Raw genomic sequence first — 21,814 nt, forward strand, 5'->3', positions numbered from 1 at the left:
GCTTTTTTTTTTCTTGGCTGAGCTGTGTGGCATGTAGGATCTTAGTTCCCCAACCAGGGATTGAACCTGTGTCCCCTGCATTGGAAGTGTGGAGTCAACCACTGGACTGCCAGCGAAGTCCCCTTAGGATCTTTTTATTGGATTGGGAGGGGTTGGGGGTCTGGCCTAGGCAGCTTGCTCCACTTCCATCATGAAATGCTCCAGGAAGTGCTCCAGGTCCTCGTAGAGACTGTTGGAGCTGGAGAGGCAGAGGCTGAGGCTGCCACTGTCCAGGGAGGACACACCTTCGCGTTGCACAGCCTCCAGGTACGTCCGGCACAGCCATGGCTCCAGCTGCGGGTAGGGTGCTGTCAGGCCAGGTGGGGGCTGTGTGCAGCCTCCCGCTCCCAGGGACCCGGCCCCTCACCTTCACCAGGACCAGGCTCTTCTCCTTGGGCCTCCCCACCGATAGGTCCTGCCCGAAGCCCAGGTAGATGGTGTAGTGCGGGGAGCCGAGGCGCTGCCGGGCCCGGAACTCCACTAGTTCTGTGGAACAGGGCTCTGGTGAGGGGGTGGGGCACAGAGGGCCCACAGCCCCAGAGCAGGTGCTTCACTAACCTTGGAAGAAGGTGCCAAAGTCAAAGATGGGTGTGTCACAATCCCTGGGCAGCAGGCGAGCGGGGGTGGAGGCGCTTGCTGAGCCCAGGGGCCCCCCCACCTCCCAGTAGACTTTGCACTTGCCCAGGCGCCGGGCCCACAGCCACAGCCCCCGGAGCTCCAGCTGTAGGCCCGGGGCCACGTGCTGCAGCAGCGTCTCTGTGTAGTGGAGCTGTTTCTGGTCGGGCAGCTCGGCAGGGCTGGGGAAGGCGACCCGCTGGGGCCCTGAAGCCTCTCCAGCTACACCAGGGGGGCCGTACAGGAGCACACAGCTCGGACGCCCCACCACCTCCTGCAGCACCGTGCGGCCTTTATACAGGATGGTCAAGTCCAGGGCCCCTAGGCTGGGTTCTGGCTGCAGACCAAGCTGTGAGCAGCCAGGGCCAGCCAGGGGCGGCTCCCCTGCCATCGGGGTGCAGGCACTGGCAGAGGCTTCCATGTGGGGCTCCGCCTCTGGGGGCTGCCAGGGCTCTGGCGGTGGGCCTGCATCTGGAAAGGAAGAGAAGTCTGAGCTGACACCTGGGCCCCCAGCTCCTCCCTTTCCCACACGTTCCCTGGCTCCTGGGGCTGTGGCCTGAGGCTGGAGGCCCCACCTTCTCTGTGGCAGGTACAGCTCCCAAGCAGAGGGCTCTGGGCCTGCAGAGGCCCAGCTATACTGGCCCAGCTGTGACCAGCACCATCCCTGCCAGGCAGCCCCTCCCCTGGGCCCACCCTCTCTCTCCAGGCACTCTGCTGCCTTGCCTGTCCCTGCAGGGTAGAGCACCGCCCACCCCCTGCAACAGGCCCTCACCAGGAGCCTCTGAGGGGATCAGATCCAGCAGATGGTCCTCCAAGCAGCTCTGCTGCAGCGCCTGGATCAAGAGGTCCCCGGCATCTCCAGCTAGGCTTGGGGGGCAGGGTTCAGGGTTCAGCTGGTGCCCCAGGCTCTCACCAGTATCTGCTGCCAGGCATGGCCCAGGGAGCCCACCCTGCATTAGAGGACAGCGACATCATAAATGAGCTGCCCCCAGGCCCAGGAAGGGAGCAGCCCCAACCCAAGATGCAGGAGTGCAAAGGGGCCTTACCCTTGCAGATGGGGCATCTTCTAGGGCCTTGTCATCCCCCTGGTCAAAGCCTAGGCCTTTTGAGGGAGAATTAGGGTTGGGGAAACACTGAAGTGAGGCGCCTGGATGTCAATCCCCCCTTGCTTCCGGAAGTTGGGCTGCGCTTCCCCTTCACAAGCCCCAGCGGGCCCATCCGCTTCCTCTCACACAGACCCCTTCACTCCAGTCCTGCCACCCCCCTAATAATCTGGCACCAGCTTCTCCAGCGCCAGTTTCTAAAACCTAAAATCTGACTTAGCAGCTACTCCTAGGACACAGCACAGTCCCCCTGCCGGCAGCACCCCCTGGCCTTCCTCACCTCGGTCCCCCGGCTCGGAGCTGATCTTGTACACCTTATGAGGGTCGGTAGGGTCCCCCGAGTTGTCTTCCAACATCACAAAGCGCTGCGTGCTACGCAGCGCGCAGCGGAAGTTGGTTTTCCAGGAGGCCCGCAGAGCACTCTCAGGGATCGGCAGGGCGCTTCCACCGCTGCGGGGCGGCCACCGGCCACGGGCCACGGCCCAGGCCTGAGAAAGACAGAGTGTGGAGCACGTGGCCTGGACATGCGGACCGGGGCCGGCCCTCCCCTTCCCGGGCCGAGCTGGGGTCTCACCTTAAAGATGCGCGAATCGGCCTCACCCAGGTCCTTCCGCGCGAAATGCTTCCAGGGTACGCGGAAGCGCGTTCGGGCTGCGTCCAGCCACCGTAGCCCCTCATAGCGGCCGCTGCTGACCTCGCGCAGAAGCCAGTCTCCAAAGAGCACGCGCGGGGTTCCCCTGCGGGCGGAGCAGCCAGGTGTCAGGGCGCACGGGGGCCGCCGGGGGCGTGGGGCCGGCACGGGGCAGGCAGGCGGGCTCACCGGTCTGGAGCCTCGGCCATTGGTCCCTCCGCAAAGGCTAGGCCTGGAGAGAGCGGCACGCCCTCCGCGCAGAGGGCTGGGGTCGCGGGGCGGTTGAGGGTTGGCGCAGGAGAGAGGAGGGTTGTCTGTGAGTCTCCACAGGTAGTCCCGGGTGTTAGAGGTCGCAGAAGCGGGCTTCGCGTCACAGGGTTGCGGAGGTGAGTCCTGGCCAAGACCGCGCTGGATGTGGCCGGCGCGCGCACGAGGCGTCACAGGTTTTGAGCCGGCGTCCGAGCTGGACCCTACGGGGGCGTGACGGGAACGGCCGCAGGAAAACGAAACCCGGCGTTGCGGAAAAACGAAACCTAACCCGCCACGCCCCGCGCGTCACCGCCACCTCCCCGTCCAGGTCCCCGAGTCCCGGACCCGGGCCCCGCGCCGTCATCCGTGCAGCCCGCCCCCTCCTGGTCACTGCTCCGCGAAGCGCGTCCCGGACCTGTGCCTCCGGCCTACCTCCGGTCACTGCTCCGGGAATAGACCCCGGAGTCCGACGAGGCCTTCACTCGGGTTCTTCCCGAGTTGGGTCTCCCAGTACCTGGCTCAGGAGTCACCCGTGGGGAGATTGCTCCCCTGGGGCTCGCGAGCGAGCACCTTTATAGTGGCGGGCCGGGGCGGGGCCGGGAAGGGGCGGGGCTCCAGGGACCGTGGAGGGAGTCACGTGCGCCGGGGGCCGGGCCGAGCGCAGGTGCGCAGGTCGTGCTCTTCCGCTGCGGCGGGAGGCGGCACGGGGGGTCCCGGCGACCCTGGACTCAGCCCCGGTGCGGCCCAGCTGCTCCCCTCGCTCACCCAGCGCAGCGGGGGCTGGGGCCAGCAACCAGCGTCCCGGGAGAGGCCGTGGGATAAGGCGGGGGTTCCAGAAACAAAACCTGTCGCATCGCAGAGCGGAAGAGCGGGTGATGGGCGCGTGGGAGGGGCTGCGGCCGCGCTCTTTGGATTCTTATCCGGTGACACTCAGGCAAGAATACACACACACACACACAAAGAATACTCAAATACTGCCGAGATTAAAATACTTGGAAAGGGATGGAAAAACACCGGCGACCCGGAAGGAACGGTAGTGGTCGGGGGGCGGAAGTCTTGCCTGAGGGCCGCCCCGAGGAAACCAGTCAGGGGATTCGGGCCCCAACTCCGTGACTCTGGGTTCCGTCCGTCCATAGCCTCTGTTCTGTGCACGCACCAGCTCCACGTGCCACCCTAGGCTCGTGGCCACCGTCGTTCTGAGCCACACCCCCCACCGCCAATCGGTCCAGCCACCTGGACCAGGTGCCTCCGCGGGCGCCCCAGAGCGTTTACTGCCCTCACTGTGGCCACAGGTGCCGCAGTGTGACCCTCCGGATGGTCCTGGAGCCCACGCCCTCCCACACGAGTCCTTGAGGGGGCTTCTGGTCAGGTGGCTTCTCAGCCTCCCCCAGACGAAGAATCTCCATGTCGAGTCGGCCGTGGTCAGACCAGGAGAGGAACTTCCTGGCCACCAGCTGGCACCAAGCCTGGGAAGCCCCTCGCGCAGCATGTGGTTTCCGGGAACCGGCGCCTGGCGCTCAGAGCAGTGCCGGGACCCGCCCGCCCCTCGCGGCTCCCACAGCGCCCCTGGCGGCCAGCAGACGCCACGCGTCCCCGCAGAGCCGAAAATGTTTTATTCTGCGCGGTGGAGTGTGGGGACAGCCACCAAGTCGACTCTCGGGGTCCAGACTCTGGGGGGAGGCGGCGTTAGAAGTGAATGGAGTCGGTACCAGGCGCGTCTTGGGCATCCGCAGCCTCGTCGCCGCTGCCCTCGCTGCCAGAGTCGCCAGCGCCGCCGGCTTCCGAGGCGGGCGTGTTGAGAACCACCACGTCAGCCTCCGCGCCGATGTCCTCTCCGAACCACACGGCCTTGTAGCCGCCCTCAGGCCGCCGCTCCTTTGTCAGGATGGACCTCACGGCCGCCGGGCTGCCCCCGTCCGCGGCCGTCGCAGGGGCCTCTGGGACCCGACGCGGGGTCTCAGGGCTGGGCGGCTTGGGCTCCGGGGGCGCCGGCTGGGCGTGGCTGGGTGAAGGGCTAGGCGCCGGCGCCCAGTTGGCGTCGTCGGAGTCGTTGAGGAAAGCCTGGTTGTCAAAGCCTTGAGGCTGCGGCTCCTAGGGGTGGGCAGGAGCCGGCAGTCAGCCAGCTGCCAGCTGGGCTTGGCCACCTTGCCCCCCGACACTGGGGGACGGGCGCTCTGCCCCTCCACCCTGCTCCCCAGTCTTTGTGGCGTCCCCACCCCGCTCTCCTCGCCTCTGCGCCCCATCTCCCACGCTGACCACCGGCCTCCCTCCGTCTCCCACGCTGACCCCTGCCTCACGCTGCCCAGCTCTCCATCCTGCCCCTCTCCACCACCCCGCCGTCTCCAGCTGCTCTCTGTCGCGTCTCCAGTTGCGACTCTGCACCCCCCTCTCCTGGCCCTCCAGCTCCTGCCCCTATGCCCAGAGCCTCACCAGCACTCGGCCAGAGCTGCATATGAGTCGGTGGCCGTAGTGCTTGTAGACGAGGACCGTGAGGGCGATCAGAGCCAAGAGGAGCGCTGCACCCAGCACTCCACCCAGTACCGCCATCTCTCCCTCCGAGAAGCGTCGGTCCCCAGCCTGGCCTCCATCTGGCCTGCCTTCTGTTCGGGTTGTTTCAGATGTCCCTGCGGGCAATGTGACTGCTTCCCACTTACTCTCACACCCCAAGCAGTCCCAGGCTGAACTGCGGGAAGCTCAGGACACCCTGAGGGCAGGCCAGGCCTGGCACCAAGGGCTGAGGTTCCCAGGGGTGGGTACACTGATCCCCCACAGGGAGCCCAATAGGCCCAGCTGCTGGAGAGGGTGGGGAGGGGGGCGTCAGTGCCCGCCAGTTCCAAGTGGGAGGCTAAGGGAGCCACTATTCCAGCAAGGAGATGTGGGCGGCACGGGGCCCGTGGACTGAATGACCCTGGGAACTGGGGGTCACTGAACCCCGAATCTGGGCTCTGCCCCAACCCCCACACCTTCTCCAGTTTAACTCCTGGCACCCTTAGGACCTGTCTCTCCCCCAGACCGGAACAGACCTCCCTTGGGGTTTCATAGTCATGCTGGGCTGACCTGGGGTCAACTGTGCCCCACGGTGATGACCCAGTCATGAGTCAGGGAGCATAAGGGTGACTCAAGGGTAATGGGGGTGCTACCTGGAGTCCAGGTGCTCCTGCTGGACCCAGGGGACGTCGGTGGAGAGGTTCCTGGTTTTGAGGTCTGTGCTGAGCCCCCGCTGGGTGAGGCTGAGGTGGGGGGGGAGCTGGTTCCCCCACTGGGGGGCCCCCCAGGCGTGGAGGAGGCCGGTGGCCCCAGAGTAGTGCCTGAAGAGGGGTGTGGGCCAGTGTCCCCCCCAGAGCTGGTCGTGGAGGACCCCTGAGAGGGCTCAGGGGGCTGGGGGGCTTCTGAAGTGGGGCCGCTTGAGGGTCTGGTTGCTGAGCCCCCGCTGGGTGAGGCTGCGGGGGGGGTGGGGCTGGCTCCCCCACTGGGGGGCCCCGCAGGCGTGGAGGCGGCCGGTGGCCCCAGAGTGGTGCCTGGGGAGGGCTGCGGGCCCGCGTCTCCTCCAGAGCTGGTCGTGGAGGACCCCTGAGAGGGCTCAGGGGGCCGGGGGACTTCCGAAGTGGTGCTGCTCGAGGGTCTGGTAGTTCCTGCCGTCTCTGGGGACGTGGGGGGGCCTGGGGGGCCTGGGGCCAGGGACAGGGCTCGGACTCGCCACTGCCCCCAAAAAGGAGCCCTCCCCCTGCCAACCTGGGGTCCTTGGGAGGCTCACCTGTGGGAGAGGGCTCCTGTTCTGAGACCTGAATCTCCACGACTGTGGCAGCTGTGCCTGAAGTCACTGTGTTATTGGCCTTGACCTGGACAGGAACGGGGTTTGTCCCTCCTGGGCTCCAATTGAACCCCTGGCCCTCGGAGACCGCTGCCCACCTCTCACCTCGGCATAGAAGACCCCGGCTTGCTCCAGTGAGGCAGCAGTCAGGACCACTTCTCCTTCCATTCGGAAGTTGGAGTTGTTGGTGATTTGATACGTGATGGCTGAGTTGAGGTCCTAGATGTGGCCCCAGTTAGTCCTGGGCCCAGGCTGCTCCGCAAACTGCTCCATCCGCGCCCACCCCCCGCCCCCCGCCGCCAGCAGGAGGCCAGGCAGACCAAAGGAACAGGCGGTGCCTACTGGGAATTCAGGGTCCTGGGCCCGGATCCTCAGCGGCTGGGAGGGGTCAGCTGCATCCTTGATGACCACGCCCACCCCGGAGCCAAGCCCCACAGTGCCACGATACAGGCTCTGGGTGAAGTGGGGCACGCTCCCGTTGGCGTTCCGGGCCTCCACCGTGACCTGGGTCACGGAGTATCGGGTGTTATCAGCCTGCTCGCCCTGGGGGTTTGGGAGACAACAGTGACCAGCTAGTCCTTGAACAGCGTGTCCTATAGCTGTGGGCCCGAGCAGGGCCTCGTGCGGGCACAAACCTTGACCACCAGAAGGAAGGTCTTGGCGTTGGGGATGCTCTTGGTCATGGTGAGGTTGCCCGAGTCGGCACTGATGGAGAACGTGCTGTCCTCGTTTCCTGAGAGGACGGAGGGAGTGTTTGGCCTGGGTCCCCTCTGGAGGCCTGAGGTCTGCCCACGTAGGGATGGGCTCAAGATGTTCCCTGGAGAGGGAAGTTGGGGGCTGCTGCCCACTCACCACTGATGATGCTGTACTTGATGGGCTGGTCGATGCCCCGGTCCCCGTCCACAGCATAGACGGGCCCAGGATGCAGGATGAGGGGGCCTGGCTGTGGGAATAGGGAGGGGCGAGGACCCCTTGGGGCTGGTGCTGTGGCCTCTGCTTGGCATCCCTACGCCCCTCCAGGCGGCCGGGGGTCGCTACCCGTGGGCAGCCAGGGACACAGCCCAGGCGTCCGGCACGACCCTCCACCGCAGCTCCTTGGATCTGGTGCTAATGAGTCAGTTTGCCCAGAGACACTGGATCAATCTGAACATGCATGTCTGTCTCAAGAGGCAGCACTCATGGACGGGAGGGTGCACCTGGTGGCCGTGCCAGGCCCCGCTGCCCTCCGGCGCCTCAATGGCCCCCAAGCCTCCCCAGCATCCTCCCCCAGCCCACTGCCACTCGCGGGGTCCCAGGGGGCTATCTGGCTGTGCCCTGAGGACAACTGGACCCAGTTCCCTCACTGGCATTTCAGAGGCCCTGGCCACCATGGCCTGGGGCAAGATTGGTTTATGAAAGAATGTTCACTCTTCCTTGAAAATGACAAGCACTCCGGCCCCCGGCAGCCAGGCCCCGCGCCCCTGCCACCCTGCTCCTTGGGGTCCCCCGGTACCAGTCTATGGCCGGTGGGCACAGCCCCACGGTACTGGGCATGGATGCAGACAAAAGCATCCGAGTAGCTGCAGGGCAGGAACCAGGGGGGCCGCAGGTCGACGGGCTGCACCTCCAGGACCAAGGTGGCTGTGGCTGTGTGGCTGGGCTCCGTGGTCTCATTCTGTGTGTCCTGCAACAGCCCCGCCCTGCGGTCAGGCCCCGGCGCTGGGGGCTGAGGCCGCGAGCAGGGCCGTGGGCGGGAGTGGCCTGCTCACCCGGGCCAGCAGCCGGAAGGTCATGTTCGGCCACCTCTCCAAGTCCAGTGACCGGTCCAGCCGCAGTGCTGGTCGGTTCACACCCACCAGGGAGAAGAAGCTGCTGGCACCCTAGGGAGGTAGGGGACTCAGCCGGGGAGGATGCACCGGGGTGGGGGGGGAGCGGTGCCCAGAGCAGGGAGCTGGGAGCACTGACCAGGGTGACCTCTTGGAGGGTGTAGAAAAGGACATAGTCTTTGTCCTGGTCCTGGGCCTCCAATTCTGTCTCTGAGATGACGGTGGTGTTCACCCGAGTGTCCTGGGGGACGGATGGGCTGGTCTGGCCGTGACCCTGACCCCCAGGCTCAGACCCCGGCCTCCAGATGCCCCATCACCCTGACCCCCAGGCTGAGACCCTGGCCTCCAGATGCCCCAGATGGTACCGGCCACCGCCCCCTCCCGCTCACCTCAGGCACTTCCCAGACCTTGGTCTCATAGGGGAACCTGGGCGGGTTGTCATTGACATCCAGCACGGACACAAACACCTTCAGCTGAGTCACCTGGGGGAGGGAGAAGGTCCCCGGCCAGGCCGGGTGAGCTCATTCCGGATGCTGGGGTGCACCCCAGACAGCTCTCCACCTGGGGCTCCTGCTCCAGGTGCTACAGACAGGGAACAGAAAGTGATTTTAAAAGCACAGAAGTGTGGGACTTCCCCAGTAGTCCAGTGACTGAGACTCCGAGCTCCCAACACAGGGGGCCCGGGTTTGATCCCCAGTCCCTTGTGGCTCAGCTGGTAAAGAATCCGCCCACAATGCGGGAGACCTGCGTTCGATCCCTGGGTTGGGCAGATCCCCTGGAGAAGGGAAAGGCTGCCCACTCCAGTATTCTGGCCTGGAGAATTCCATGGACTATATAGTCCACGGGGTCACAGAGAGTCAGATGCGACTTTCACTTTCTTTTCTTTCAGGGAACTGTTAATAGATCCCACATGCGGCAGCTAAAGACCCCGTGTGCCACAACTAAGACCAGGTGCAGGTAAATAAATAAAAATAAAGATTAAAAATAAATAAAAAGTACAGACAGAGGTGTGGATGACCTGGAGAAAAATAACACAGGCCTTGTGGGGTGCGACCAGCAAAGCCCCAAAAGGAGGAAAATGGCAAAACAATCAAATTTCTTCAAACATGAAACAGGGGAAATCAGGAAACCCGAAGAGTGAAAGGGACGCGGGAGCAACCTCAGCAGCTGCTCTAGGTGGGCCTTGCTGGTGACTCGATTCAGGCAAGAAACTGTCACAGACGCCTCTGGCCCCAGGGGAGTGGGGACGCGGGGTGTCATACTGCTGAGGGGTCCCTGCCTTCCCTGGGGTGACAGCATCACCGTGGGAGCGGAGCCGTTAAGAAGCAGCCTTATCTTTTAGAGGCTCATCCTGAGGTCTCCGTGGTGCGCTGTGATGTCGGCTGCGGGCACCCACGGGACTCAGGGAAAACCGAAGAGCCAGCTGCTTCGGGGGAGGGAGCGCAAGGGTGGGCGCCTCTCCGAGGACGTGTCTATCCAGGGAGCCGGCTGGGGGCGGGCACCGTTCTGCCTTGATTCGCTTCATTCGGGAGGCGGGGACCCCGCTCGGGATCCCTTTACAGGAAAGACTCCTTCTCCTGCGGCACCCTGGGCTCGGTGGGGCCACGGGGGGAGTCAAGGACCGGCTGGAAGATGCTGCTGACAGGGCCCCAGGTGGACGCCCGGGGTGCGCAGGACCTGGCCTGAGGCAGAGGCAGCAGATTTGCTGGGGAGGGACGGGGGAGGGGAGGATGGAGCTGGCGGGCGGGGTGCCTCTCCGGTGGGCTTGGGGGACCCACTGGGCTAGGGTTGGGAGCTCGAGGCACAGTCCGTTGGAGGCAGTGTGGCCTTGCTGGCACAGAGGTGACATCTGAACACACGCCACCGGGCGGGGTCAGCAGGGAGTGACCGAGGCCAGGCAGGGTGGAGCACAGAGGTTCAGGCCAGGGCTCTCTGACGTCAGGGGTGGTGGGAGGGGTCTGGGGGTGCACTCACCACGGCGTCCCCGCTCCTGCACTCCAGGTGAGCCAGCAGCATTGTGTTCGCCTGTGAGGGGGTGGGCATGGGACTCACCTGACCGGCTGGCCCCGCTGACTGTCCCCATCTCCCAGCTGAGGAGACGGAGCACGGCAGGTGCTGGCTCGGGGTCCTGTCCCCTGCCCTTCGTCCAGTGGGCATCAGGGCCCAGCAGCTTCACTCCCTGAGGGGCCCGCCCCAGAGACCAGGCCTTCAGCAAAGCCTGGGGGCCCGAAGGCCCCTGGGCAAACTGAGACCCAGAGATGCCCAGAGAGCCCCTCTCTGGGGAGGAGTGTCAGTGCCCAGGTGGGTCCCACAGGGCGTCCCTGCCGCCCCCACGGGCACGGCCAACCTGGGTCCGCTGTCCGCACCTCATAGTCCGGGGTCACGTTGAGAAACAGCTGATTCCCCTGGATCCGAAACGCAAAAAGGGTGGACGAGGGTCCAAGGGTCACCTGCTGGCCCTCGGGGACGTAGATGTCCAGGAGGGGCTCCCCGGGGTTCGTGTTCTCCTTGACTGTGAGGGACGTCTTGTTCACGGAGCAGACTGGACGTTGGGGAGGAAGGGTCGGTGCTGCCAGCCCCCTGCGCCCCGCCCAGCCCCCTGCCCTCTAGCCAGCCCCTGGCGCCCCGCCCAGCCCCCTGCCCGCTGGTCAGCCCCCCGTGCCCCGCCCAGGCCCCTGCCTGCTGGTCAGACCCCCGCGCCCCGCCTAGCCCCCTGCCCGCTGGCCCGCCCCCCGCCCACTGGCCAGCCCCCCGGCGCCCCGCCCAGGGCCCCGCGCCCCGCCCAGCGCCCCCTGTCCCCTCCACACCTGTACCCTGGGCCTGGGCCGCAGCTGCAAACAGCAGCGGGAGCAGCAGGACCCACGTCCCCATCTGGGCGGTGGCGGCGGGCGGCCGTGGAGGGTCCGAGCCTGTCTGCTGTCCAGGACCCACTGAGCCGCCCGGTGCTGCCTGGCGCAGTCTCCTCCCGGGTGACCTTCGCCCCCGCCAGGCGCCGCCCCACTTTATGGTCCTTTACAACCGCCAGGCCACAGGCCTGGCCTCCACCAAGGGGGCCCCCGTAGGCCGCCAGCCAGGCCCCTCTGACCGCCAAGAGGGGGAGACCAGATCCAGGCCATGTGCAGGGGCTGACGGCTCTCGCCCCACAGACCCTGAGACAGAGGAGCTCACAGCTGGGCAGGGGGAGTGGGAACCGGGGCCTGGACTGGGGGGCCGGGGGGGACTGGCTTCTGTGCTCACTGTGTCCCCCGCATGTGGGATGTCCCTCTGCTGGGCTCCTCTGCCAGAACCATCACAGGACAGAGCCAGTAGTCAGCCCCGTGAGGTCCAGGCCCACCTCCTCTCCCCTACTCAACCCTCTAGGTCTGGAAGGGGAAGGTTATTCATGTCCCAGGGACTCCCCTGCCAGTCCCAGAAACAAGCTGGCTTCCTCCAGGCAAGGCTGGGTGAGCCCACAGTGACAGAGATGGCAGTGTTCCAGGGGCAGCTGGCAGCTCTGGGGGTACACCCTGGGTGCCAAAAGAGGGGCATCCTGGTGAGGAACCTTAGCCCAGGTCCCCAAGCATTCTGCCTCCATTTCCTTGGCCACCTAAGCTTGGTAGGTGGGAGACACCAAAGGGTGGGGTCCAGAAGGGGAGAAGGGCCTGCTGTGATACAGTGTGGGGTGGAGTCTTCCCCACCTCCTGGCCTAAAACACCTTCCCGAAACAGCCCTGCCTGCACCCCTGGTCCTCCAAGGCCTCCTGCAACCCCAGCACTTCTTGGGGTGTCATCACCGGCCCTGCCCCACAGGCCCTGGGTGGTCAAGGCGCTCGGCCAGACAGCAGGCTGGGCTGCGGGGCTGAGATCATGCTCAGGTCCTCCTACTGGGGAGTGGCCTCCTGGGCAATGGCTCCTGCCTGTCACTTCTTCCTGCTCAGCTAAGCCTCCCTGCCCCGTCCTTGCCCCTTGCTAGGCTTCAAGAATACGTGAACTGAGAACATCCAGATGTCCAAGCTGGATTTAGAAAAGGCGGAAGAACCAGAGATCAAATTGCCAACATCCATTGGATCATAGGAAAAGCAAGAGAATTCCAGAAAAATATCTACTTCTGCTTTATTGACTACACCAAAGCCTTTGACTGTGCAGATCACAGTAGACTGTGGAAAAATTCTTAAAGAGATGGGAATACCAGACCACCTTACCTGCCTCCTGCCAAACCTGTATGCAGGTCAAAAAGCAAGTTAGAACCAGACATGGAACAATGGACTGGTTCAAAATTGGGAAAGGAGTACATCAAGATTATATATTGTTACCCTCCTTATTTGGTCCCATCACTTCCTGGCAAATAGATGGGGAAACAATGGGAAAAAAGAGAGACTTTATTTTCCTGGGCTCGAAAATCACTCTGGACAATGACTGCAGCCATGAAATTAAGACGCTTGCTCCTTGGAAGAAAAGCTATGACAAACCTAGACAGCATATTAAAAAACAGAGATGTTACTTTGCCTACAAAGGTCCATATAGTCAAAGCTATGGTTTTTCATGTCCAGCTGAGAGTTGGACAATAAAAAAGGCTGAGTGCCGAAGAATTGGTGCCTTTGAACTGTGGTATTGAAGTCTCTTGAGAGTCGCTTGGACTGCAAGAAGGTCAAACCAGTTAATCCTAAAGGAAATCAACCCTGAATATTAATTGGAAGGACTGATGCTGAAGCTGAAACTCCAATCCTTTGGCCACCTAATGCGAAGAGCTGACTCATTGGAAAAGACCCTGATGCTGGGAAAGATTGAAGGCGGGAGGGGAAGGGGAAGACAGAGGATGAGATGGTTGAATGGCATCACCGACTCAATGGACATGAGTTTGAGCAAGCTCCAGGAGTTGGTGATGGACAAGGGAGCCTGGTTGGTGTGCTGCAGTCCATGGGGTCTCAGAGAGTCAGACACGACTGAGCGACTGAAGAACAACACCCTTGCCCCCTCACCACTGCCCCCCTCCCTGGGAAAGGAGCTGGGGGACATGTGAGTCCCCCACGGTCTCTGAATGTTTACTGTGTGGATGACAGTGGTGCAGCCAGCTTCCAGGGAGCCCAGGGGATGGGCAGCAGATCAGGAAGTGGGCAGATGAAGCTCCTCGCTGGCTTCCCAGGTTTAAAGGACAGCTGGGCGTGGCCACGGCCCTAGACTCCAGAGACAGGATCCTCCTTCCCTGGACAGCCGCGCCCCACAGGAGCTTTGAGGTTACCAGACCGCAGTGCACAGAGAGAGTTCACGGGGCTAGGGTCTGAATTCCTCCTTTATTGGTGCCAAATGCAACCCCTCCCCCTCCTCCCACCCCCTCCTCTGTCCAGGCCCCGCTGGAGGGTCCTTCTTCCTCAGGGCCTCATCGGGTCCCCTCAGCAGTCGGGACGGCTGGCTTGGACACCATGACGCCTGCCTTCAGTGCAAGAGGCAGCTGGAAAGACCAGGCTTGATCCTCGGGGGGCCTCAGGGGCGCCCTGCAGAGACAGCCGGGTTAAGGGTTGGGGGCTTGGCGCGGGAGCCCACGCCCGCCTGGGGACAGCAGGCCTCTCTGGTCACCAGCGCCGCAGCATCCCCTTCCCAGGCTCCTGGACCGCGGTTGTGCCCGAGACCCAGGGCGCCTCAGGGAGGGAGTCGCTGGAGGAGGGATGGGGGGAGCGCTACTGCTCACCAAGCCTGCAGGGTGGGCGCGTCCGACCACAGCAGGCAGAGCGGGCCCTCCGCAGACTTGGTCCAGGCTGTGCCGTTCTCTGCGTCCTGCTCGCTGCCCCCCACAAGTCAGGGTTAGTCTGGAGTCGGGGCGCTCCCCCACCGCGTTGCTTGTCCCCCGCCAGTCCCTCACCGGCGCTCCCCACCAGGCCCCGCTCCTCACCCGCCTTCCCCCTCCAGGCCCCGCCCCTCACCCGCGTTTTTCCTCCAGGCCCAGCCCCGCGCCCGCCTTTCCCCTCCAGGCCCCGCCCCTCACCTGTGTTTTCTCCACCAGGCCCCGCCCCTCACCTGTGTTTTCTCCACCAGGCCCCGCCCCTCACCTGTGTTTTCTCCACCAGGCCCCGCCCCTCACCTGCGCTTCCCCACCAGGCCCTGCAGCAGCCGCTGCAGTCGCGCGCTGTCCCTTAGGCGGCTGAGCTCGCTCGTGAACGTCCCGTCCGAGTGTCGCGGGGCCCTGCGGAGGGGACGGGAGGGCGGCCGCGGGTGGTCAGGGCCGGGCAGGGGCAGGATGGGGTGTGGGGGTGGGAGCAGGCCCCGGGGCCGCAGGCTCACCTGGGCGGCGCGGGGCGCGCGGCGCAGCCCCCGAGCAGCAGCGGCGGCAGCAGCAGCAGCAGGACCAGTGTGGCCATGGTGTGCGCCGGGCAGGGATGAGCTGCCGCGAGGCCCAGGCCCCTTTATAGCGGCGCCCGGAGCGGGAGCGAGGCGGGCGGGCGGGCGGGGGTCAGCGCCGCCCCGGCTCCGCGCCGCCAGAGCCGCGCCCCATCGATCGCGCGGGAAGGTCAGGGCCGCCCCCCCAGCTGTCGCCCCGGCAGCCCGCCCGCCCCTAGCGCCGCTTTGGCGCCCCTCGGCAGGCCGGCGGGGATCGGGCGCCCAGGGACCGGGGGACCCCTGTGGGGGCGAGGGGCGGAACCTGCGGGAGAACGGCCTGTGCGAAGTTTAGAGGCGCCAGCGGAGGGCCGATGAGGCTGTCCAGAGGGCCTGGAGGGGACCCATGCCGAGGCCACCCGAAGCCGCGGACCGAGTAACCTTTCCCCAGTCTTGGGACGCGGCAGGGCGCGGGGAGCGGCAGGCCGGTTGGGGGTGGGCACTGCGGCCGCGAGAGACTAGGGCCTGGGGCGCCTGGGCCTTCCTGTGCGTTTCTCCAGGCGGGAGACCAGAGCCTGCCTCGGCCCTTCTACAACCAGCACTTCTGAAATCCGTACACAGAAACTGCAAATCGAATCAGTGGAGTTGTAAACCAGCAGCTCTTGTGTTAAACTTCATGTGCATTTATAGTAGCTTGCAGACTGTTTTTTAGAACAGTTTTAGGTTTACAGAAAAATCGAGCTGAAAGTATGAGTTCACACACACACACACACACACACACACACACACAGGCTCCCCAGCACCAGGCATTCATTTGCGACATTTGTTACAAATGATGAACCAATATTGTACATTATTGTTAACTACATCTGGGATTTTCTGTTACTAATCATTTTGGTGTTACATATTCTATGGGCTTTGACAAATGTGTAATAACACGAATCCGCTAGTGTGGATTCTACCTCACAGAGCTTTCCTGCCCTAAAAATCCCCTTCATGCCACCTGCCTGTTCATCCCTCTGTCCCCAGCACCTCACCTTTTTACTGTCTGTAGTTTTACCTTTTCAGGAATGTCATATGGTTGGAGTCATACAGTGTGTGGCCTTTTCTCATTGGCTTCTTTCACTTATACAAATTTAAGTTTCCTCCATGTCTTTTCATGGGCTGACAGCTCATTTCTTTTTAGTGCTGAATAATATTCCATTGTCTGATACACTCACCTACTAAAGGACATCTTGAGTTGCTTTGGTTGCTTTCTGATTTTGGCAATTATGAGGAAAGCTGCTGTAAACATCCACGTGCAGGTTTTTGTGTGGATGTAAGTTTTCAACTCCTTTAGGTGAACATCAAGGACCGTGATTGCTGGATTGCATGTTAAGAGTATGTTTGGCTTTGCAGAAAGCCACCAAATAGTCTTACAAAGTGGCTGCACCAGTTTTGCATTTCCACCGGGGCATGGGTCGTGGTATCTCATTGTTTTCTGTATTTGTATTTTTGAACAATTGCTGTGGCCTCTTCTTGCACAAATTTGGCAGATTACAACCCCTAAACTTTAGCAGCATTGACCAATTAATTACATTCATGAGAATACTCAAAACCCTGAGTACTCATTCAGATTTTTTAGCACCTCAAACACTTAAGTGACCAGGCAGATCTTCATAGGCAGGATCTTCCTATCTTAAAAAAAGAAAAAAATCAGCATGCAGGCATATTGACTTCTAAAAAATTAACATACAGTAAAAGATGAATTATGACTTAGGTCTGGATCGAGTGACTACCACCATAATCGGGGATACAGAACAAGCCCATCGCTTGCCTCCTGCTGCCCACAGAAAGGGTCCACTCTGTTATATGACTTAGCAACTGAACAACAGTAGCTTAGTGGGCAGTAGCTTAGGGCAAGTCTGCTGTCCTACTCTACTCTGATCACAGCGGCTCCAGGTCCCAAGCGGTCACTAGTACAGAAGGACAGACAGGGTGAGGTGAGGCCCAAATGGCAGAGCCGGGCAGGGCTGAGGCAAGGAGGGGCAGGCAGGCCTGCGGGTGCCAGTCGTAGAGGAATTTGTAACCAGATGCCCCCATCGCGTCTGCACAGCCATTCCCGCTGTGCCTGCTGCTGGCCGGTGTCCTCCACACCCACGTGTGGCCGGCTCAGCATTTCATGCTGAAATGCAGCAGATAATGTGGGCCAGCCTCTGATGGGAACTGGAGATGCAAGCAATGCGCGGCTCAGGCCTGGCCTGGTTTGGACCCTACTTTGCAACACAAGCTACATGACAAAACATCACGTGGGACCCACAGATTCCAGGGAGAGCCCCAAGGTTTCCCGGGATGTCAAGCCCGGCTGGGTCCTTGGCACACATAAAACAGTCAGGTTGTGTGAATAGCTTATTCAAAGCCTCAGATCAGACATCATTCTGTGTGGGGGATCCTAATAATGGCCAGTTTCAGGGTCCAGGATTCTTTTTTTTTTTGGCAGGGTTGGATCTTAGTTCCCTGACCAGGGATCAAACCCAGGCCCTCGGCAGTGAGAACGCAGAGTCCTGCATACTGGTCCACCAGGGAATCCCCAGGGTCCAAGATTGTGAGGAAGAAAAAGCAGCTTTATTTTTTCACAGTAGAACATAGGAGAGAACGTATTCAAGGCCTAAGAATGTATCTCACTGTGACACAGTTGTATTCTCTGAATACTAAATCACCAAAAATATTCTTTTTTGGGGGGTTTTAACTTAGATTTAAATGGGCTTCCGTGGTGACTCAGACAGGACAGAATCTGCCTACAGTGTGGGAGATCCAGGTTCAATCCCTGGGTTGAGAAGATCCTCTGGAGAAGGAAATGGCAACTCACTCCAGTATTCTTGCCTGGAGAATTCCATAGACTGAGGAGCCTGGCAGGCTTCAGTCCATGGGGTTGTGAAGAGTCAAGACACAACTGAGCGACTAACACTACTACTACTAAGATTTAAATGTCAAGTTTAATTGTGTCTACTCTTCGCTCTACATTCAGAGTGTTACAGGGGGGGCACTGGAAAGAATTCATCCTTCCAGATCTGTGACCTCTTCTCTCACAGAACTGCAGAAGCCAGTGTGCCTTAGACTACCTTTGGCTGAGTGCTTCAGGATATGAACTTGGGGCCCGAACTTGTTCTGTTTAGTCGCTAAGTCGTGTAATAGGGTGTAACCTTTCTGTGGCTTTAATGAACGTCCCCTTTTACAGAGCAGAAAAAGAGAAATCACTTTGCTCCTTATAGAGAATTAAAGACATAAAAAAGTAGACAAACTCCCAGGTACCATTACTCAGCTTCAACAATTTACAACCACTCTTACCTACCCCTACTGACTTTCTCCATTTTTTCAACTTAATTTTGGAGCAGATCTCAGAGCTTGGATCAGCTCACCTATGAGGATTTCAGTATGTATCTCAAAAAGGTAACAACTCTGAATTGTCAGCTACCCGACAGAGATCGTCAGGGAGTCTGGCTGATCAACCAAGCTGAGTTATCTGAATTATTAAACCTGAGCCAGGAAGGGCAGGGCCTGGGAACAGTCCAAGGGGTGTCAGGGAGAGGTTGTTACAGGGTGCAGTTGCTGTAAGAAGGGTCTTTTAAAGCAGGAAACTGATAGGGACTGAGAAAAGGTTGTGAATAGTTTAGGACTGGTGAGCACAGGGGACAACGTTCTGCACGTTAACATGAGGAAACTTACAATGTTTTCCTATGTCTTGTCTCCTGAGTAATTAACATACTATATGGGAGATGCCCCCATATATTACCTCCCAAAGCATCATTATTTTACATTTCAGATGCAGATCTGAGATTTATGCTGTGCGTGGTGTGAAGTACTGAAGTTTTGTTTTTTCTACTAGGTTGTTGCTTCCAGTGTTGTTGCTGCTGTGGACCAACCGTCTCTATGCACTTAGATCTGTGTCCACACTCTCCATGCATGCCACCCGCCCGACTGTCACCCTGCCTACTATCTTAGCTACAGTACCCCCGTTAATTTACTATCATAATTACAGTAGTTTTATAAGTCTTCATATCTGACTGATCAAATTCATTGACCTTGCTTTTCTTCAAGAGTGTCTTAGCTATTTTTGGCCTTCTGAGATCAGTTCAATCACTCAGTCACGTCCGACTCTTTGAGACTGAAGGAACTGTCTTGGGCCATGCCATCCTGAACGTGCCTGATCTTGTCTGATCTTGGAAGCTAAGCAGGGTCGGGCCTGGTTAGTACTTGGATGGGAGACTGCATGAATTGCAGCACACCAAGCCTCCCTGTCTATCACCAACTCCTGGAGCTTGCTCAAACTCAGGTTCATCGAGTCGGTGATGCCATCCAACCATCTCATCCTCTGTCGTCCCCTTCTCCTCCTGCCTTCAATCTTTCCCAGCATCAGGGTCTTTTCCAATGAGTCAGTTCTTCGAGTCAGGTGGCCAAAGTATTGGAGCTTCAGCATCAGTCCTTCCAATGACTATTCAGAACTGATTTCCTTCAGGTTTGACTGGTTTGATCTCCTTTCAGTCCAAGGAACTCTCAAGAGTCTTCTCCAATACCACAGTTCAAAACCAACAATTCTTTGGTGCTTTGATCTTCTGAATTTCCATATAAATTCTAGGATCTACTTGTCAAGGTTTACAAAAAGACTATTAGGAGATTAATGAAAACTGCATCAAATTGTTGGATCAATTTTAGAATTACAAAACTCTTCCACAAAATATGATCAAACCAAATCTAGCAGCACTTTTTAAAGGATTATACACTAGGACCAAATGGAGATTTATCCCAGGAATGCAAGGGTGATTCAACAGAGAAAACTCAATCAGTGTAATACATCACATTAATAGAATGGAGAAATACATTTAATCATCTCAATGGATGCAGAAAAATGCATTTGATTAAATCAACACACTTTCATGATAAAAAGACTAGATAATAAACTAGGGACAGAAAGATATTTCCTTAACATGATTAAGGCCTTATATGAGAAACACAGAACTGACATCATATTCAATGAGGAGGGACTGAAAACTTTCCCTTGAGCTCAGGAAAAGGACAAGGGTACCCACCTTTGTTGCTTCTATTCCACATTTCCTGGAAGTTCTAGCAAGAGCAATTAGGCAAGAAAAAGAAATTAAAAGACTTCCAAAATTGGAAAGGAGGACATCCCTTGTGGTGCAAGGACAACCAAGCCCCAGTGCAGGGGGCCCAGGTTCAGGTCTGGCCGGGGAACTAGGTCCCACATGCCACGGCTAAGACCTGGCACAGCCAGATTAAAGAAAAAAGTAAAACTCTTTCTATTTGCAGATAGCATGATCTTATACACAGAGAACACGGGAAAAAACACAAACCCCCAAACCTGTTAGAACTAATAAACAAATTCAGCAAAGTTTAAGTATATAAGCTTGAAATATAAGAATGAGTTATACCTCGACACAGTATCAATGGGCAATTCAAAAATGAAATTAAGGGAGTAATTCACGGGATGTCCCTGATGGTCCAGTGGTTAAGAGTCTGCCTGTCAATGCGGGGGACATGGGTTCAATCTCCTGGTCCAGAAGGATTCCACATGCCTCAGGGCAGCTAAGCCCAAGTGCTGCAACTACTGAAGCTCATGCACAACCGGGAGCCCATGCTCTGCAACAAAGAGCAGCCACTGCAATGAGAAGCCCACGCACCACAGCTAGAGAGTAGCCCCTGCTCGTGGCGACTGGAGACCCTCATGCAGCAACAACGACCCAGTGCAGCCATAAATAAATAAGTAAAAAAATTGTAAGTAATTCATTTGCAATAGCATCAAAAAGAATAAAATTCTTAGTAATAAATTTTAACTAAGAAGGTAAAAGACTTGTACACTGAAAAGCAAAAACCATTCCTGGAAGAGATTAAAGAAGGCATAATAAGTCAATCTAATGTTCATGGGTTGGAAGACCTAATATTGTTAAGATGCCTTTGCTCAGCAATGATCTTCAGATTCAATATGCTCCCTACTGAAACCCCAATGACTTTTTTTTTAATAAATGGAAAATCCAACTCTAAAATTTGTATGGAATTGCAAGGAAATCCAAGTAACCAAAACGTTCTTGAAAAAGAAAGACAAAGTTGGCACAGTGGCTGATTCAAAAACTTGCTACAAAGCTACAGAAATCAAAACAGTATGCTACTGGTGTTATAGACAGACATAAAGATCAGTGGGACGGAGTTGACAGCTCAGATATAAACCCACACATCTGCTATCAATTTATTTTAAATAAAAAAAGTATTGACTGTGCCAGGCCTCAGTTGTGGCACACAGAATCTTTAGCTGCAACACTTGAGCTCTTAGTTGGAGCTCGTGGGGTCTAGTTCCCGAAATGGGGATCAAACCCAGGCCTGCTGCCTTGCGCGTATGGAGTCTTATCCACTGTGTGACTGGAGAAGTCCCATCAATTGGTTTTCAGTGAAGACGTCAGGACTATTTAATGGGCGAAGAAGAGTTTCTTCAATGGCATTGGAATAACTGAACATCCACATGCAAACCTATGAAGCTGAACCCTTACCTCACACCATATACAAAAATTAACTCAAAATGAGTCAAGATCTAAATTATTTAATCTAAAACTATAAAACTGGAAATTCCCTGGTGGTCCAGTAATTAGGACTCTGTGCTCTCGTTGCCAAGGTCCCAAGTCCAGTCTTAATCGAGGAAATAAGATCCCACAAGCCACACGCATAACAGAAAAGGGAAGGAAAAAAAAAGTCTTACAAAAAAATAAAATAAAACTCTTAGAAGGAAATACAGCGACAAATCTTCATGGCCTTGGATTTGCAATGGTTTCCAAAGAAGTTGTACAAATGACCAAGAAGCACATGAAAGATGCCTTATGACTTCAGGGAGATGCTCTTCAAAGGCACAATTTCATAGAATTACTGATGAAAGAAATCAAAGACTATCTAAATAAATGGAGAGATGTACTATATTCATGAATTCGAAGACAATATTATTCAGATGTCAATTTCCCCCAATCAAATTCCCAGCAGGGCTTTTTTGTAGATATGGACAAGCTGATTCTAAAATGCATACACACAAGGACATCCCTGGTGGTCTACTGGCTGAGACTCCGAACTCCCACGCAGGGGGTCGGGTTCCATCCTTGGTTAGGGAACTAGATCCCATATGCCACAACTAAGACCAGGTACAGCCAAGTAAATAAATAAATATTTTAAAAATAAAATTTATACATACAGACAAAGGAACTAAAATAGTCAAGACAATTATGTGAAGGAAAAAATTTAGA

General features: G+C 58.1%; 3 protein-coding genes across 14 annotated transcripts; all 3 read right to left on the minus strand.

The window, feature by feature from the left end:
- Positions 1–97: 97 nt before the first annotated feature.
- Positions 98–3,227, minus strand: IRF7 (interferon regulatory factor 7). 2 transcript variants are annotated; one of them, XM_061160606.1, is made up of 9 exons: positions 3,070–3,227; positions 2,578–2,858; positions 2,332–2,494; positions 2,038–2,245; positions 1,701–1,756; positions 1,427–1,604; positions 598–1,125; positions 407–525; positions 101–333 (listed from the first exon to the last, which is right to left on the minus strand). In XM_061160606.1, exons 2-9 carry the CDS (start codon positions 2,595–2,597, stop codon positions 166–168), a joined length of 1,440 nt encoding a protein of 479 aa, XP_061016589.1. In that variant the 5' UTR covers positions 2,598–2,858; positions 3,070–3,227; the 3' UTR covers positions 101–165. The 2 variants fall into 2 exon arrangements, with proteins under 2 accessions (XP_061016598.1, XP_061016589.1); XM_061160615.1 differs by lacking the exons at positions 1,427–1,604; positions 1,701–1,756 and having other exon boundaries at positions 98–333.
- Positions 3,228–4,232: 1,005 nt separating this feature from the next.
- On the minus strand, positions 4,233–11,225 carry CDHR5 (cadherin related family member 5). Of its 11 annotated transcripts, none has more exons than XM_061160516.1 (15): positions 11,067–11,225; positions 10,620–10,795; positions 10,228–10,278; positions 8,643–8,735; positions 8,393–8,494; positions 8,197–8,307; positions 7,941–8,111; positions 7,301–7,391; positions 7,084–7,181; positions 6,791–6,991; positions 6,554–6,667; positions 6,392–6,476; positions 5,778–6,305; positions 5,068–5,276; positions 4,233–4,728 (listed from the first exon to the last, which is right to left on the minus strand). In XM_061160516.1, the coding sequence occupies exons 1-15, from the start codon at positions 11,122–11,124 to the stop codon at positions 4,324–4,326; spliced, it is 2,493 nt and encodes an 830-aa protein (XP_061016499.1). In that variant the 5' UTR covers positions 11,125–11,225; the 3' UTR covers positions 4,233–4,323. The 11 variants fall into 11 exon arrangements, with proteins under 11 accessions (XP_061016499.1, XP_061016516.1, XP_061016490.1 ...); XM_061160533.1 differs by having other exon boundaries at positions 5,068–5,237; positions 11,061–11,224; XM_061160507.1 differs by having other exon boundaries at positions 11,061–11,224.
- Positions 11,226–13,581: 2,356 nt separating this feature from the next.
- Positions 13,582–14,587, minus strand: SCT (secretin). The gene is made up of 4 exons (XM_061156264.1): positions 14,508–14,587; positions 14,308–14,409; positions 13,918–14,010; positions 13,582–13,723 (listed from the first exon to the last, which is right to left on the minus strand). Exons 1-4 carry the CDS (start codon positions 14,582–14,584, stop codon positions 13,609–13,611), a joined length of 387 nt encoding a protein of 128 aa, XP_061012247.1. The 5' UTR covers positions 14,585–14,587; the 3' UTR covers positions 13,582–13,608.
- Positions 14,588–21,814: the final 7,227 nt, after the last annotated feature.

The sequence above is a fragment of the Dama dama genome, chromosome 2 (genome assembly GCF_033118175.1).
Source record: "Dama dama isolate Ldn47 chromosome 2, ASM3311817v1, whole genome shotgun sequence".
Classification (NCBI taxonomy): Eukaryota; Metazoa; Chordata; class Mammalia; order Artiodactyla; family Cervidae; genus Dama; species Dama dama.

What these genes read in the sequence shown, in the direction of transcription:
- IRF7 (XM_061160606.1), bottom strand. Translation starts at nt 2,597, where the DNA reads ATGGCCGAGGCTCCAGACCG. An exon ending in CTCCGAGCCGGGGGACCGAG is followed by an intron (nt 1,757 to 2,037) that starts GTGAGGAAGGCC and finishes CTCCCTCAAAAG; the next exon opens with GCCTAGGCTTTGACCAGGGG. An exon ending in CTTTGGCACCTTCTTCCAAG is followed by an intron (nt 526 to 597) that starts GTTAGTGAAGCA and finishes CCTGTTCCACAG; the next exon opens with AACTAGTGGAGTTCCGGGCC.
- CDHR5 (XM_061160507.1), bottom strand. Translation starts at nt 11,124, where the DNA reads ATGGGGACGTGGGTCCTGCTGCTCCCGCTGCTGTTTGCAGCTGCGGCC. An exon ending in CCTTCCGGCTGCTGGCCCGG is followed by an intron (nt 8,112 to 8,196) that starts GTGAGCAGGCCA and finishes GGGCTGTTGCAG; the next exon opens with GACACACAGAATGAGACCAC. An exon ending in CCGGGGTCTTCTATGCCGAG is followed by an intron (nt 6,477 to 6,553) that starts GTGAGAGGTGGG and finishes GTTCCTGTCCAG; the next exon opens with GTCAAGGCCAATAACACAGT.
- SCT (XM_061156264.1), bottom strand. Translation starts at nt 14,584, where the DNA reads ATGGCCACACTGGTCCTGCTGCTGCTGCTGCCGCCGCTGCTGCTCGGG. An exon ending in GGCCTGGTGGGGAAGCGCAG is followed by an intron (nt 14,011 to 14,307) that starts GTGAGGGGCGGG and finishes TGTGGGGGGCAG; the next exon opens with CGAGCAGGACGCAGAGAACG. An exon ending in GCGCCCACCCTGCAGGCTTG is followed by an intron (nt 13,724 to 13,917) that starts GTGAGCAGTAGC and finishes CTGTCTCTGCAG; the next exon opens with GGCGCCCCTGAGGCCCCCCG.